This window comes from Medicago sativa, chromosome 6 (assembly GCF_051527215.1).
Source record: "Medicago sativa cultivar Bolivia chromosome 6, Bolivia_mono, whole genome shotgun sequence".
Lineage (NCBI taxonomy): Eukaryota > Viridiplantae > Streptophyta > Magnoliopsida > Fabales > Fabaceae > Medicago > Medicago sativa.
The window spans coordinates 73121715-73138211 of NC_140754.1; the positions used below are offsets into that span (position 1 = coordinate 73121715).

At 34.3% G+C, this 16497-nt stretch overlaps 2 protein-coding genes across 5 annotated transcripts; both read left to right on the plus strand.

The window, feature by feature from the left end:
• Positions 1 to 610: 610 nt before the first annotated feature.
• Positions 611 to 5763, plus strand: LOC146916738 (uncharacterized). 2 transcript variants are annotated; one of them, XM_085718699.1, is made up of 5 exons: positions 621 to 793; positions 1360 to 1494; positions 3510 to 3581; positions 3961 to 4077; positions 5368 to 5763. In XM_085718699.1, exons 4-5 carry the CDS (start codon positions 3967 to 3969, stop codon positions 5629 to 5631), a joined length of 375 nt encoding a protein of 124 aa, XP_085574825.1. In that variant the 5' UTR covers positions 621 to 793; positions 1360 to 1494; positions 3510 to 3581; positions 3961 to 3966; the 3' UTR covers positions 5632 to 5763. The 2 variants fall into 2 exon arrangements, with proteins under 2 accessions (XP_085574824.1, XP_085574825.1); XM_085718698.1 differs by lacking the exon at positions 3510 to 3581 and having other exon boundaries at positions 611 to 793.
• Positions 5764 to 9171: 3408 nt separating this feature from the next.
• Positions 9172 to 15269, plus strand: LOC146916739 (methyl-CpG-binding domain-containing protein 11-like). 3 transcript variants are annotated; one of them, XM_085718700.1, is made up of 5 exons: positions 9173 to 9311; positions 9563 to 9726; positions 12217 to 12330; positions 13777 to 13849; positions 14684 to 15269. In XM_085718700.1, the coding sequence occupies exons 3-5, from the start codon at positions 12266 to 12268 to the stop codon at positions 15062 to 15064; spliced, it is 519 nt and encodes a 172-aa protein (XP_085574826.1). In that variant the 5' UTR covers positions 9173 to 9311; positions 9563 to 9726; positions 12217 to 12265; the 3' UTR covers positions 15065 to 15269. The 3 variants fall into 3 exon arrangements, with proteins under 3 accessions (XP_085574827.1, XP_085574826.1, XP_085574828.1); XM_085718701.1 differs by lacking the exon at positions 13777 to 13849 and having other exon boundaries at positions 9172 to 9311; positions 9558 to 9726; XM_085718702.1 differs by lacking the exon at positions 13777 to 13849.
• Positions 15270 to 16497: the final 1228 nt, after the last annotated feature.

Sequence of the window (16497 nt, forward strand, 5' to 3'; positions counted from 1 at the left end):
TTTGAACATGAGCTTTTGATTTTAGCAAAATGATTCATACAAATCTATATATTTTTTTTAAGGAGATTCATACAAATCTATTGTAGTCATCAAAAACACTTAAAAAACTATTTTCGAGTTGAACTAACTCATTTGTTTAACGAGCTTGATTTTTAACTCAAGTTCAAATCATTTGATTTACGAACTAAATTCAACGAATTAATCATCAAATCAAATCTCAAATTATTTTCGAGTAAATTTGATTCATTGCTAGCCATATTTTGGGGTGAGAGGAGGGTCACCGCCACCGCGTTCACTGCCATGTAATTTTTTCCTAATGTTAAATATGTTTTTGGTTCTTATAAAATTTTAAAATTTTAAGTTTTAGTCCTTCTAAAAATTTTCATCAATTTTTGGTTTTTGCAAAATTTTCCATCTCACTTGGGGTCTTTGGTTTTAAGTCAACTTATGTGTATGCTTCACATTTTTAAACGAATGTTTATAGATGTTTATAATATTAAACAATTTCTCACAAAAAAAAATTAATTTTTTTACAAAGATATAAATTAAATATGATTTTGTATGTGCTAAAAATTCATATTTTATTTATCACTTGTGAAAAAATTAAAACTTTCTTTTCGAAAAAAATTGTTGGAACGATTTGATACTTGTTCAAAAAATAGAAACAAGAACCACTTCACGGCGTCAGAATTCGCACTGCAATCTAAATGTCAGCGTCCGCTTCAATCGCTGATCTCCGCACCACCACTTCACGGCGTCGTTCGCCGATCACCACCACCGCATCTGAAATCAGGTTCTAAACTTTTTCATTTTCCCCCTTTTAATTCAGTTTTATTTGCGTTGTTCTTAATTTTCTGATGATTTAATATAAATTTAAATAACTTATGAATTTATGTAATGTAATGTCACTTGCCATCCATAAGCACGAATACGAACATCGGACATGATACCGACCGACACGCTGACACTGCTAATAATTTGAAGAGAAAAAAAAAATCGCATACTTCAGTGTAATTATATGTGTCGGTGTCAGGTGTCGGTACTGACACACGTGTCTGACACTAGAGGGTGTCAGAGGACACGGCTAATCTAAGGAGTGCCCGTGCTTCATAGCTTTCTATCTTAGTGTCCATGTCGGTGTCGAACAAGATATGTATCCAACACAAGGACATGTCTAATAGGAGGAGTATCTCTGCTTCATAACTTACTATGTAATTGGCTTTTGTGAGATAATGAAGTGAATCTGAGATGGTTTAATTTTTCGTCTTTTGTTTCCTGTGAATTTGTTTGCTGGATGCATCTTTTATTTTTCTATATATGGAATTTTTGTAATGATTTTTTATTTTAAATGAACACTAGGTCATGTGGTTATAATGAAGGGCGGTAAAGCATAGTGGTTAGAAATCATCAATCACACGGCACTTCAGAATTCGCTCACAATGTCATCGTCCGCTTCAATCGTCGCTCCTCGACCACCACCGCATCTCAAATCAGGTTCAACAACTTTTTAATTTTCCAATATTTCTGTCACTCATTCCTAGCTTTATTCTTTTACCTATTTATTTTCGTTGTTCTTAAATTCTGATTCAATAGCAATTTAATCTAGTAAAATCTAAGTGAAATTGAATAGGTTATGAATGTATGCATACTTACTATATAAGTGGCTACTTGAGATAGTTCAATGTTAATTATGTTGTTTCCTTTGTGATTTTGTTTTCTGGATGCATAGTATAGATATAAGTTCTGATCTTTTAACCATAAGCAATAGTCTCTTTATGCATAATCCATCATTAGATCAATGCAACACATAAAGCTTATTCCTCTTCTCCATCAGCATCTGTCAAACCAACTTGTAATGTGTAGCATTGTCTGTTAGAATTTGGAAACTTTATCAGCTGTCTTTGAAATGGCAGAAGCAACAATTTATTTTAAAAAGAAAGTTCCCATTAGCACTCTTCACCAAAGAGTTTAGGATAGGCTTCCTAATCTGGTTAATCCATCCATACAACAACCAAGCCTTATCCCACTAAGTGGGGGCAGCTACTTGGATCAAACGATGCCATAATGTTCTATCATATTCACACCATTAAATATTTGATCCATGTCATTAAGATTCGACATAGCTTTAAGTTGGGTGTCGAACACAACTCTCCTTTTATCGGGGCTTGGGACCGGCTATGCATATCAAGACTAACATAGGCAGGATTAATAAATAAAATTATTTGAAATTGGTGGTCTCTACAGGGATCGAACCCGTGACCTTCGGCTCATTAGTCGAATGCTCTGACCAACTGTGGTTCAGACTTTCGGCTCATGATTGTACATCAACTATTTTTCTAAGCCACTTTATTCTCCTCCAATATGTTATGTGTAGCCTCAACAATTTTCTTCAAATGTTTATAGCTAATGTCATAGTAAGACGGTGGCTTATATCTAATACCAAACTGACCAATCATTTCACACATCTATATAAGTTCTTTATTCTTTTACAAAATTAAAGGGGATAATATTTTTTGTAAATGAATGTTGGAACATTTAGGTCAGTATCTTTCTTCAATTTCTTCAAACTTATATCCAATATAAAAATCTAGGGTTTTGTTTTTGTTTTTAAAGAACTGCCTTGCAAATCGAGTCACACATTACCCAAGCATACACATGGACCAAGTATATACACAATAGCTTCTTTTCTTTACATCATGCTTTTACTTTCTTAATCTTGTTTTTTCTCCTATAAAAAGAGTAGGAATTATTGAGAGATTTATAGATAGTTACACATCAATTTATTCTCCCCTCCATGGGAATTTTTTTCCACTCATATCCTTGGGAATAAATCAACTTCCCCAAGAATCCTTTATACCCAGGAATAAAATCTAAAAACTTGGAACAAACATAAGAATGCATATTTTCTATCCTTTTATTCCCGAAAATCTAAAAAGATAACTTGAAACAAGCATATCGTTTATTTCCTCCACTCTTTCCTGCAAAACCGAAACTTTCATAAATCATGCCATAGATTATGTGAACCAAAGCTGTTGTTTTTCTCTCTAACAATTAAATCTTAGTTGTCAATAGCGTTGTAGAGTTGCGGCGAGGCCCTCCATTGCCATGCCATTGGCCCGCGAAGCGCCAGTTGCAATAGCAGCCATAGATGTAAGATGCCGCTAATAGTGGTTGAGTAACAACACCATCATTGCCCTATCTTGATTCCGTAGAATTTGTGCTTGTAGGCGTAATTGAGGTTGTCAAGACCGGTAGGGGGGTTGCAAGATCATAAAATGCAAGATCGCAACTAGGATTAAAGATTGTTCTTAAATTTCTGATTCAGTATCAATTTAATCTAATAGAATCTAATTGAAATTGAATAGGTTCTAAAATAACTCATTCATTCCTAAGATAATGAAGAGAATTTGAGATAATTCAATGTTAATTATGTTGTTTCCTTTGTGATTTTGTATGCTGAATGCATATTATATTTCTGCAATCCTAACATAGAAATTCTCCTCTTGAAGTGAATCAGGAGAATTCAGGGTTCGAACCTTGACCCCTACATATCGCAATGTCCCTACCCCCGGCCCCTTGAGGTGAATAAGTTTTGATCATTTTACCTGAAGCAATAGTGAGATTCCACACGTGTCTCATCGGTTTCAATCTCAAACTAAATAAATAATGAAAATAAATATGAATTAATTAATTAAACATTAAATATTTTTCTTCTCTATTTTTTATCCACCTCACACTTAAAAACGCACACACACAACCATTCTCACTTTCACTCCAACAAACGCAAAAATCAAAACAAAACCAAAATCCCTAAGTATTTTTTTCTCTCATTTTTCCCTTTCTCTTCGTCATCTTTCAATTATTTATGAATTATTGTTTAATTATACAAAATTGTAAGGTTTATTATTATTAATTCCGGTATTGTCGTTCTATTTGAATATTTTTGGGGGAAATTGGCAGGTGAAAATGGCGAGTTTGATGGAGAAGGAAGGTTCTGCTGCTGTCAGAGCTGATGCAGGTGCATCGGATGAACCTGTTCGGTTGGATCCACCTGCACCATCTGGTTGGACCAAAAAGGTTCTGATTCTTTGACTATTCAATTTTATTGCAATTTGAATTTTGTGTTGTTGTAATTTTATGTTTCTTGTTTGATTTTCGTGTTGGTTTTGTTTAATTTCACGATCTATGTTTGTAAGATGCTGTGGTTTTGATTTTCACAATTAGGGATTTGATTTTGAATTTTCACCCATTTTGTTGTTTTCTTGAATTTTGAACTGTTGAATGTGTGTTTCTAGATTTATGGCAAAGATTTAGGTATTTTGTTCTTTGAAGTCTGAAAATTTTCTAGTTGCTGGGTGTTGAATCACCTGCTAGGGTTTTCAAGATTGTTAACTTGGTACAAAACATGTTTGTTAGTCTGCGGGAATTTCTTACTTTGGTTAGAACTATTTTAAAAATTTGGCAAAATGGGTAATGAGCAATTGGTCTTGATTGTTCCTGAGCTAGTTATTTGTTACTCTGGGAAACTTGTTGAAGAATGACTTTTGTGCATTTCACAGCTCTAGGTTTTGACACGGATGATATTGATTTCTCAGTGTTGTTATTTTGTTGTGTTTAATTTTTTCTTCTAGGATAGATTATGTAATTTCATGTTTGGGTCCAACAAAATATCCCAAATATGTTTTTAATGTAAAAAAACTGTAAAAAGAGGAAGAAGACTTTAAGACTTTAGGGCTCAAAAACCACTTTTACAGTTTGCTTTTCTGTTGTTCTTTTTTTCTTCTTTTTTTGTTTAGTTTCTAAGGTGTTCAGTTTGCTCTAAAGACAGTGATCCAACTAATACATTTTCGGTTAGCACCGATCTTAAGATATTAGATTGTCAAATTATTCAACAGATCATCCCTTCTCATTCAATCAGGCTTAGTGTTAGTTAGCAAATCCAACACTGACCAGAGCATGAACGATATGGTATTATTGAACCAAGTAAATCAGTCATGTAAATTATACCCACATAAGTCAGTATGGAGGAAATAAACGTCTAATAAGTTTCATAATATTTTCTGCCATATTTGTAACCGTTTATTCTAAATTTTTCTGATATTGTGCACGGGATAAACCCACTATGTAACAGCCTTTTTTAATATTTCTTGAAGTAAATTGCATTAACTTGCCCTGAGTTTTACAAAACCCATGCAATCACGATTGATATTTTTTTTTCCTTTTCCATGAGAAAACTTGACTAACCTATGGTGTTTAACTCGGCACTAAAATGCTTTAAAATGTAACAACAAAATAAGTTTTTGATTAATAGAAGAGGAAGATACACTTTCAATGATAAGGCATAATTCTTGTTTTATCTTTTAACAGCATGAGCATCAAAGAAGATCAGCAAGAATCTTTGAGAAGGCAAAGGCAGCTCCTCTAGTAGAGCATGAGAGTGAGCCCCCTAAGAAACGGGGCAAAAAGTCAGCAGCTGATCTAAAAGCATCAAAAGGAAAGATTGATGACAAAGCAGCTGAGGGGTCTGAAGTTGTCCAGACTAAAGATGAACAGAAGATTGGAAAACCAGCAAAGGAGAGGAAGAAAAGATGGTGGAATAAAGAGTGGAAGATTGGTCAAACCTCCGAATAAGAAAATAGAATAAACTCTTGGCTTCTGTCTTCTGTCACTGATGACACCTTTCCATTTTCACTGTTGGGTGAACTGCAACAATGCATGTAGTAAAATTCTCAATGACATTAAAATTACAATTTTGTGAGACAATTTTGATCCAAGTTTAAACTTCATGAGCCATGAAAAGTGATCTTGTTGGTCTTTCCTAGATAAAGCTGTGATATGGGTCTGCCCCAAACACCATAATTTGGTGAGCCAGAAGGGTGTATTAATGGAATTTTTTATATCTAAGATGGAATATTAATGGAAAATATTTCTTCTAGCTTCTTCACTCAATGTTCAAATCCCTTTAAGTTTACCAATCAGTCCTGTCAATTTGGAAGGCTCCACAAAATTCTTAACAAATGCCAAAAAATCAATATCAAGGCTATGCTTTGGAGGGGAAGAGAGGGAAATGTTTGGAGGGATGAGATTAGAGGGAGAAATAGAGAAATCTTTCAAAACAAAATTAAGTGTTTTGCCCTTATATTTTCCACCTCCGAAGCCCTCTCTTCCCTTCCCCTCAATACTCCCATACAAAGCCTGAGAGTTGGTGTGCGAGCTCTAAGAAATATTAGATCCTACTTTTCAAAATATTACATATATGAGGTTAAATATCTACATTCCGAGCCTAGAATTTTGTTCGCAATTGTCACTATGCACAAATGTGTGCGTGCGTGCACACACTTAAGAAAGTCGACGAGGATAGTCTTTTTTCAAGGTTACATATAGACTATTCATTTTAAGATAGATTAAAAACATGTTTGAGCACTCAACGAGTCCTAGTTCAACTAGTAAAATTGCCGAAATTGCTAGACTAGACGCCGTGACTTGGGTTTGAACCCCCGGCTCCATCATTTGCAATTTTTTTATAAACAACAGAAGGCATAAAATTGAAATCCAAACACATTTATTTTCCAGGTGCTAACCATCTAAATCAAGAGAAGGCCTAAAATTAAACAAGATGCTTGAAAGAGGAGCATGTTTTCTGTGCTGTATGAAGTTTAATTCCTAGACTTCTCTTCAGTACTGTAACTCAGCTGTTAAGAAGTAGACCAAGAAGATTAAAATAAAATAAATACATTAACATTTCTCCAAATAGAGATTATAGAGTGTGTTTCAAGTTTCAACGACGACCGTATCTCAAACATAAGTTTTGGATTTGTACTTTCCACTTGAAAATAATAATAAAGGGCACCAGTTTCTTCCAATTTTGAAATTGAATCTAATGCTAATATATGAGCATTTACATATCAAGGTCAAAAATTTAGTTCAAATTATTGCTTTTGATTAAGAAATTATATGAATGATGTTACTATCAATATTATTGCAAAGAAATTAATAACATGCGACTTTCTTTTTGTGTAACTTTTGATATGAAATTTCATAACAAAATGATTCATACCAAATGCATTAAAGTGCATGTTTGAATTGACAATGAGTTTCACAGAATTGTGGTGTTAACGTGATTCCGTCAAACTCACTATGATTCCAAACAGACACATAAGATATGCCATTTTAAAGGCTAAATGTAGTTAGACCATTTTTTTTCAATATCTTGACCAACTTCACTCAAATAGTACACCAAGTCCTGAAGATACCCTATGATTATTTTTCATTCTTCTATATAAAAAGGAAAGAAAAAAAATGTTCGTGGTAAATTTAAGAACTCAGTGCAAAAATACAATGTTTAAAGTTTTTCATGAGCGAACTTGATAAAGCAATAACATGAACTAGGGAATAGAAGCTTATCAGAGGAAAACTGTTGTTTTTGGAATTTGAAACTTGCTTTAAAAAAAACACCGAATATATTACAGAATTGATTCGTGCATTCGGTCGTTATCTTCAAGACGTTTTGTCGGCACTGCTAAATACTATTGTGCAAGGAAAACAATCCACCATAATTTCCCCATGATAAAACAACCCAAACAACTATATCAGTTTACCACTGACTTTACAGTAGAAAAATGTTCTATAATCACACCCACTACGACGATTACAACTACTATAATATGGTATGAATACAGCTAGATACAGAAAGGAACACAAAAAGTAGATGAGAAGAATAGATTGATAATTCGAAAGTAGAGAGGGAGAAGAGAAAGAAAATTTTCAATAACTCAAAGCATTAATTTTTGGGAAACAAATGAATTGAGGCAGAGTCCTCTATTCATAGAGGAAGTCTACAACTCAGTTACCCTCAAAACGTGGGAACGTGTTGTTTTCGTTTCATATCAATTCTGACTGGTCTGATGACGATCGAGGTTGTTGAACGGTTGTTCACGGTGCTTTGGTGCGACGGAGGTTGAATCTTTACGGTGGAGGATAAAAGTACATCCAGGCACGTTCGCACTCCAATGCTCAAGTCAGTATCTGAGAGAGATGGTTATATGCGGAAAAGTGAATCATACCTCAAAGTTGACAATGAGTCACCCTTATATAGCCACATAGAATGCTAATGAATTTAGTGAAATGTGGTGCCATCATAGGGATCGGTTGGGGATTGCATGTATGCTGGAGATAATATTAAGGTGTGCTCCTGTGTGGTAATCCGCACAGGGCTTCATGTGCTCCTCCATCATTTCTCTTCTTGTTTTCATTGGCCTTTGGCCTATTGGGCCTTATGTGATTGGGCTTCCAACCAATCCGCAACAGTTGACCTACAATCATTTCCCCGATCCTTTTGGCTAGAATTCAGGGATTCTTCATTGCAGTTATTTCCAACATTTGGAGTAAAGCGATTTTTCGCACTTTCCTTCCTTTCTTCCAACAACTTCTAAAAAAGGTAATATCTTTCTCCCTTACTTTCTTTTTCGTGTTTTCCTTTATTTTTATTTTTTTAATGTATTGGGATGGAGAGGGAGACTGCTTTAGATGATTCAGAAAGTTTGATTCTGAGTGATTGGTCAGAGGGTGTGAATGAGATAGTTTCGACTCAATAAGGGATTCGTGCACTGTATCGTATATAAAAGTGGGTGTAGATTGCTAACTTACTACTCAATGATTTTAGATAGGTCTAGATTGTTAATTTACTCCTTAGTCTTTTTAGGTGAGTCTAAATTAGCAGTCCCGTATATATATAGACACACACACACACACACAGGTGAGTGGAGGGTCCCCGCCACCGCATTCACTTGCCATGTAATTTTTTTCCTAATATTAAATATGTTTTGGGTTTCTATAAAATTTTCAAATTTCAAGTTTTAGTCCCTTTAAATTTTTTCATCATTTTTGGTTTTTGCAAAATTTTCAATCTCACTTGGAGTCTGTGTCTTAAGTCAACTCATGTGTATACTTCACATTTTTAAAAGAATATTTATAAGATGTCTATAGTATTATAACAATTTCTCAAAAAAAAAAAAGAATTTTTTTTAACAAGATATAAATTAAATATGAATTCCTTCAAAAAAAAAATAAAAAATAAATATGAATTTGTATGCTTTAAAAACTTAAAAGTTCATCTTTTCATTTTTCCTTTTTTTGTTGAAAAGAAATTGGTGAACGACGCCGTTTGATACTCATACAAAAAATAGAAACTTTCAAATCGCAGTCAGAATTCGCACTGCAATCTAAATGTCTGCGTCCGTTTCAATCGCCGATCTCCGCACCACCAATTCACGGCGTCGTTCGCCGACCACCACCGCCGCATCTGATACAAGGTTCAACAACTTTTGCTTTTTCCCCTCTAAATTATAAACTTTTTCATTTTCCCCTTTGCATTCAGTTTTATATGTATCCGACACCGTGACATATCTAAGGGACATGTCTAATAGGAGGAGTATCTCTGCTTGATAACTTACTATATAATTGGCTTTCGTGAGATAATGAAGTGAATCTGAGATTATATAATGTTTGTTCTGTTGTTTTCTGTGAAATTTTGTAATGATTTTTTCTTTTAAATGAAGATTAGGTCATGTGGTTCAATTAGTGACCAATGTTGTCAAACATCGGTTTTAACGAATGGCGGTAAAGCATAGTGGTTAGAAATCAATCACACAACACTTCAGAATTTGATCGCAATGTCATCGTCCGCTTCAATCGTCGCTCCTCGACCACCACCGCATCTCAAATCAGGTTCAACAGCTTTATTCTTTTACCAATTTATTTTCGTTGTTCTTAAATTCTGATTCAATAGCAATTTAATCTCGTAAAAGCTTAGTCAAATTGAATAGGTTATGAATATATGAAAAGAGAATCTGAGATAGTTCAATGTTAATTATGTTGTTTCCTTTTCGATTTTGTTTGCTGGATGCATAGTATATTTTTCCAATTCTAGCATAGATATAAGTTCTGATCTTTTTACCATAAGCAATAGTCTCTTTATGCATAATCCAACATTAGATCAATGCAATGAGCTGCACGTAAAGCTTATTCCTCTTCTCCATCAACATCTGTCAAACCAACTTGTAGTTTGTAGCATTGTCCGTTAGAATTTGGACTATATTTTCTTCACCCGCAACCTCAATAATGTCATCCATCATTTTGTAAACTTTATCAGTTGTCTTTGAAATGGCAGAAGCAACAATTGATTTTATAAAGAAAGTTCCCATAGTACTCTTTACAACCAAGTCTTATCCCACTAAGTGGGCAGCTACATGGATCAAACAATGCCATAATGTTCTATCATATTCACACCATTACGTATTTGATCCATGTCATTGAGATTCGACAAAGTTTTAAGTTTGGTATCGATGCCTAACACAACTCTCCTTTTTTCGGGACTTGGAACCGGCTATGCTTATCAAGACTAACATAGGCAGGATTAATAAATAAAATTATTTGAAATTGGTGGTCTCTACAGGGATCGAACTTGCGACCTTCGGCTCATTAGTCGAATGCTCTGACCGTGTTTCAGACTTTCGGCTCACGATTGTACATCAAATATTTTTCCAAGCCACTTTATGCTCGTCTAATATGTTATGTGTAGCCTCACAATTTTCTTCAAATGTTTATCTCTAATGTCATAGTAAGACGGTGGCTTATATCTAATACCAAACTGACCAATCATTTCACACATCTATATAAATTCTTTATTGTTTTACAAAATTAAAAGGGATAATATTTTGTTGTAAATGAATGTTGGAACATTTAGGTTAGTATCCTCCTTCAATTTCTTCAAGCTTATATCCAATATAAAAATCTAGGGTTTTGTTTTTGTTTTTAAAGAACCGCCTTGCAAATCGAGTCACACATTACCCAAGCAAACACATGGACCAAGTATATACACAATAGCTTTATTTATTTACATCATGCTTTTACTTTCTTAATCTTGTTTTTTCTCCTATAAAAAGAGTAGGAATTATTGAGAGATTTATAGATAGTCACACATCAATTTATTCTCCCCTCCATGGGAATTTTTTTCCCACTCATTTCCTTGGGAATAAAACAACTGCCCCAAGAATCCTTTATATCCAGGAATAAAATCTAAAAACTTGGAACAAACATAAGAATGCATATTTTCTATCCTTTTGTTCCTGAAAATCTAAAAACATAACTTGAAACAAGCACATCGTTTATTTCCTCCACTCTTTCCTGCAAAACCCGAACTTTCATAAATCACTCCATAGATTATGTGAACCAAAGTTGTTGTTTTTCTCTCTAACAATTAAATCTTAGTTGTCAATAGCGTTGTAGCGTTGCGGCGAGGCCCTTGACTGCCATGCCATTGGCCCGCAAAGCGCCAGTTCCAATAGCGGTCATAGATGTAAGATGCCGCTAATAGTGGTTGAGTAACAACATCATTGCCCCATCTTGGTTCCATAGAATTTATGCGTGTTGTAGGCGTGATCAAGGTTGTCAAGACTGGTTGGGGGGTTGCAAGATCATAAAATGCAAGATCACAACTAGGATCAGAAGATTGTTCTTAAATTTCTGATTCAGTATCATATCTAATCTAACAGAATCTAAATGAAATCGAATAGGTTCTTAAATAACTCATTCATTCCTTGAGATAATGAAGAGAATATGAGATAGTTCAATGTTAATTATGTTGTTTCCTTTGTGATTTTGTTTGCTGGATGCATATTATATTTCTGCAATCCTTACATAGAAATTCACCCCTTGAAGTGATAAGTGGAGAATTCGGGGTTCGAACCTCGGCCCCTTTATATCGCAATGTCCCTACCCTGGCCCCTTGAGGTGAATAAGTTGTGATCATTTTACCTGAAGCAATAGTGAGATTCCACACGTGTCTCATCGGTTTCAATCTCAAACTAAATAAATAAAGAAAATAAATATTAATTAATTAATTATACATTAAATATTTTTCTTCTCTATTTTTTATCTACCTTTCACTTAAAAACACACACACACACACACACAACCAATCTCACTTTCACTTAAAAACACACACACACACAACCAATCTCACTTTCACTCCAACAAACGCAAAAATCAATACAAAACCAAAAACCCTAAGTATTTTTTCTCTCCTTTTTCCCTTCTCTTCATCATCTTTCAATTATTTATGAATTATTGTTCAATTATACAAAATTGTAAGGTTTATTATTATTATTAATTCTGGTATTGTCGTTATAATTGAATTTTTTTGGGGGAAATTGGCAGGTGAAAATGGCGAGTTCAGTGAAGGAAGGTTCGGCTGCTGTCAGAGCTGATGCAGGTGCATCGGAGGAGCATGTTTGGTTGGATCTACCTGCACCATCTGGTTGGACCAAAAAGGTTCTGATTCTTTGACTATTCAATTTTAGTGCAATTTGAATTTCGTGTTGTTGTAATTTCATGTTTCTTGTTTGATTTTCGTGTTGGTTTTGTTTAATTTCACGACCTGTGTTTGTAAGATGCTGTGGTTTTGGTTTTCACAATTAGGGATTTGATTTTGAATTTTCACCAATTTTGCTGTTTTCTTGAATTTTGAACTGTTGAATGTGTGTTTCTAGATTTATGGCAAATATTTAGGTATCTTGTTCTCTGAAGTCTGAAAATTATCTAGCTGCTCCATCTGGTTGGACCTAAAAGGTTCTGATTTTCTCTGACTAAATGACTATTCAATTTTGGGGAAATGTGAATTTAGTGTTGCTGTAATTTTTGTTTCTTGTAAGATTTTCGTGTTGGTTTTGTTTAACTTCACGATTTGTGTTTGTAAGATGCTGTGATTTTGGTTTTCCCAATTAGGGTTTTGATTTTGAATATTCACGCATTTTGTTGTTTTCCTGACTTTTGAACTGTTGAATGTGTGTTTCAAGATCCATGTCAAAGATTTAGGTATTTTGTTCTCTGAATTCGGAGAATTATTTAGTTGCTGGGTGTTGAGTCACCTGCTAGGATTTTCAAGATTGTTGACTTTGTACAAAACAAGTTTTTTACTCTGCGGGAATTTCTTACTTTGGTTAGAACTGTTTTTACAATTTGGCAAAATGGGTAATGAGCAATTGGGCTTGATTGTTCCTGAGCTAGTTGTTTGTTACTCTGCAGAAAACTTGTTGAAGAATGACTTTTGTGCATTTCACAGCTCTAGGTTTCGACTCAGGGATTGATTTCTCATTGTTGTTATCTTGTTGTGTTAAGTTTTTTGTTCTAGGATAGATTATGTAATTTCATGTTTGGGTCCAACAAAATATCCCATTCTCAGAATTTTGTCTTGATTTTGTGAAATTCTACTAGCAATTTGTTTTTTTATGTAAAAAAACTGTAAAAAGAGGAAGAAGACTTTAGGGCTCAAAAACCACTTCTAAAGGAATTTTCATTTACCTATTTCCAAGGGGACTAGCGGGTCACGACCTGGAACCTCCAGATTCAAGGCCTGTCATTTTACTACTATACCAACCCCTCGAAGTTGGTTAACTCCATTGTTGTGTGTAAAGTTATCATTTTTCATTTGTCAACATATATCTTTTACAAGTAGTCATTCTTTGGGAAACATGAATAACTTTGTTATTAGATCACATCAATCACTCCATAAGTTCAACAAACACCTCATTCACGTAATTTTTAACATTAATATTTTCATGTTTGCAATCCAATACTGTTTGCTTTTCAGCTTTTTTTTTCTTTTCTTTTTCTGTTTAGTTTCTAAGGTGTTCAGTTTGCTCTAAAAACAGTAATCCAGCTAATACATTTTCGGTTAGCACCGATCTTAAGATATTAGATTGTCAAATCACTGAACAGATCATCCCTACTGGCTCAATCAGGCTTAGTGTTAGTTAGCAAATCCAACACTGACCAGAGCATGAACCATATGGTATGATTGAACCCAGTAAATCAGTCACATCTAATAAATTTCATAATATTTTCTGCCATATTTGTAACCATTTATTCTAATTTTTTCTGATATTGTGCATGGGTTAAACCCACTATGTAACAGCCTTTTTTAATATTTCTTGAAGGAAATTGCATTAATTTGCCCTGTGTTTTACAAAACCCATGCAATCACCAATGATTTTTTTTTCTTTCTTTTCCATGAAAAACCATACCTGATGTGGTCTTGAGTTCTCAATCTCCATATAAACTTACTCTTTTTTCTAGGTACATAGGCCCTCTGGGTTATTGTATAGTACAAAACTCGAGGAGCATCTATGTATTCTCTATTACTGCAGTTTTAGATTGGAAATTATTTTCAATACAGTCCATACATGTCCATTTTTTTCTTTCTTGGTCATTATGAGCCATGGATACTTGTCTTCAGACCGAACAAGGTTAATTTGGTGCCATGCTATTTGTTATGCTCTTACAGTCTTAATGAAGTTTAACAGTAAAACTGCTAGCTTATTTATAACAACCTATGGTGTTTAACTAGGCACTAAAATGCGTTAAAATGTAACAACAAAATAAGTTTTTGATTAATAGAAGAGGAAGAAACATTTTCAATGATAAGGCATAATTCTTGTTTTATCTTTTAACAGCATGAGGATCAAAGACATATAATGTACTGTGATGTTAGAGTAGGGAAGAGAGATTCATTTTTCACATTAGGTACTGCTTGTTAATAACCTGGAACAAGATCTTGTATGTGTTACAGTTGTTGTTTTGTTGCATGTTATTGCATGAGTATTCATAAATTATATTTCCTTTGCAGGTCTTCTTTCCAAAGTCTGGAAAAAATGAGATTGTCTTTACTGCTCCAACAGGAGAGAGAATCCATACCAGGAGGCGTATGGAGAAGTATCTGAAGGAAAATGGTGGCCCAAAGATCTCAGAATTTGATTGGGGCGATGGTGAGACTCCAAGAAGATCAACAAGAATCATCGAGAAGGCCACGGCAGCTCCTCCAGTAGAGCATGAGAGTGAGCCCCCTAAGAAACGGGGCAAAAAGTCAGCAGCTGATCTAAAAGCATCAAAAGGGAAGATTGATGACAAAGCAGCTGAGGGGTCTGAAGTTCGATTGGTCAAACCAGCTAAGGAGATGAAGAAAAGATGGTGGAAGAAAGATTGGAAGATTGGTCAAACCTCCGATTAAGGAATAGAATAAACTCTTGGATTCTGTCTTCATTAAACCATTAGCCTTTTTAATGGCTAAATTTTGTGTGACATGGTTGCAGTTAATTATACTTCTGCAGCCTGAAAGTCTTCCCATTTTCACTGTTGGTTGAACTGCAACAATGCATGTAGTAAAATTCTCAATGACATTAAAATTACAATTTTGTGAGACAATTTGGATCCAAGTTTAAACTTCATGAACCATGAAAAATGAGCTTGTTGGTCTTTCCTAGATAAGGCTGTGATATGGGTCTGCCCCAAACACCATAATTTGGTGAGCAACAAGGGAATATTAATGGAATTCTCTATATCTAAGATGGAATATTAATGAAAATACTTTCTTGTAGCTTCTTCACTCAATGTTCAAATCCCTTTAAGTGTTTACCAACCAGTCCTGTCAATTTGGAAGACTCCACATAATTCTTAGCAAATGCCAAAAACATCAATATTAAGGTTTTGTTTGAGAGTTTGGAGGGGAAGGGATGGAAGGGTTTTGGAGGAATGATATTAGAGGGAGAAATAGAGAAATCTTTCAATTTTTTTAGTGAATGATAAAAATATATTTATGATTTTCTGTACTTTGAATTTTACGTATATTATAACAATATATATTGGATTTAATTTTTTTTTACCTAAACTCTCCAAAACCTCATCCGATACAATTTTTTAGTTCTCCCAAATTATGAGGATTTTATATTATGAAGAAAATTAAGCTCCTCAAAACACTTCCCTCCTAAAGCTTTCCATTCTTTCAACTCTTCATTATTTTTTTCCAAACTCTCAAGCGGAGCCTAAGAGTTAGTGTGTGCTTGAAGAAATATTAGCTCCTACTTTTTAAAACATTACGGAGCCTAAGAGTTGGTGTATGCTTGAAGAAATATTAGATCTTATTTTTAAAACATTACATCTTCTAACTACATACCTGCAAATTGGTTAGTTTTCAAATTTATGAGCACGCTATTCTTGATATCGAACACTACTTCGTTTGGTGGTTGGAATCCCAGTGAGACTTCGTCCAAGTTATCCAGTCGCCCATAATCTCACATTTCTAACGCTTCTGATGAATAATCTTGAATTGGGATTGCTTCGCGAAGTGCTCGTTCAGTCCTGTCTATATCTGATTTGAATTGCAGATTCCCATCGTAGCTTTGCGAGAAACTGGACATAATTTTTAGTATGAAAGTAGCAAAACAGTTACTAATAAGTATTTTAAATTGCTTAGTCGAAAATATCAACAATCCCCGACAACGGCCCCAAAAACATGATGGTCGGATTAGGCAAGTGTACCAATTCGTTTACCAAGTAATAAATTGATAAGTGGAGTATTGTATCCACAAGGATTGACGTTTCAACCATACAATTCACGTTACTTATTTGGGAACAATAAAATAAATAAAGAGATAAGGGTTTAGA

Coding starts and splice junctions, on each gene's coding strand:
- LOC146916738 (XM_085718698.1), top strand. CDS start 3,967: ATGGCGAGTTTGATGGAGAAGGAAGGTTCTGCTGCTGTCAGAGCTGAT. Junction 4,078..5,367: donor CATCTGGTTGGACCAAAAAG/GTTCTGATTCTT, acceptor ATCTTTTAACAG/CATGAGCATCAAAGAAGATC.
- LOC146916739 (XM_085718700.1), top strand. CDS start 12,266: ATGCAGGTGCATCGGAGGAGCATGTTTGGTTGGATCTACCTGCACCAT. Junction 12,331..13,776: donor CATCTGGTTGGACCAAAAAG/GTTCTGATTCTT, acceptor ATCACTGAACAG/ATCATCCCTACTGGCTCAAT. Junction 13,850..14,683: donor ACCAGAGCATGAACCATATG/GTATGATTGAAC, acceptor TTTCCTTTGCAG/GTCTTCTTTCCAAAGTCTGG.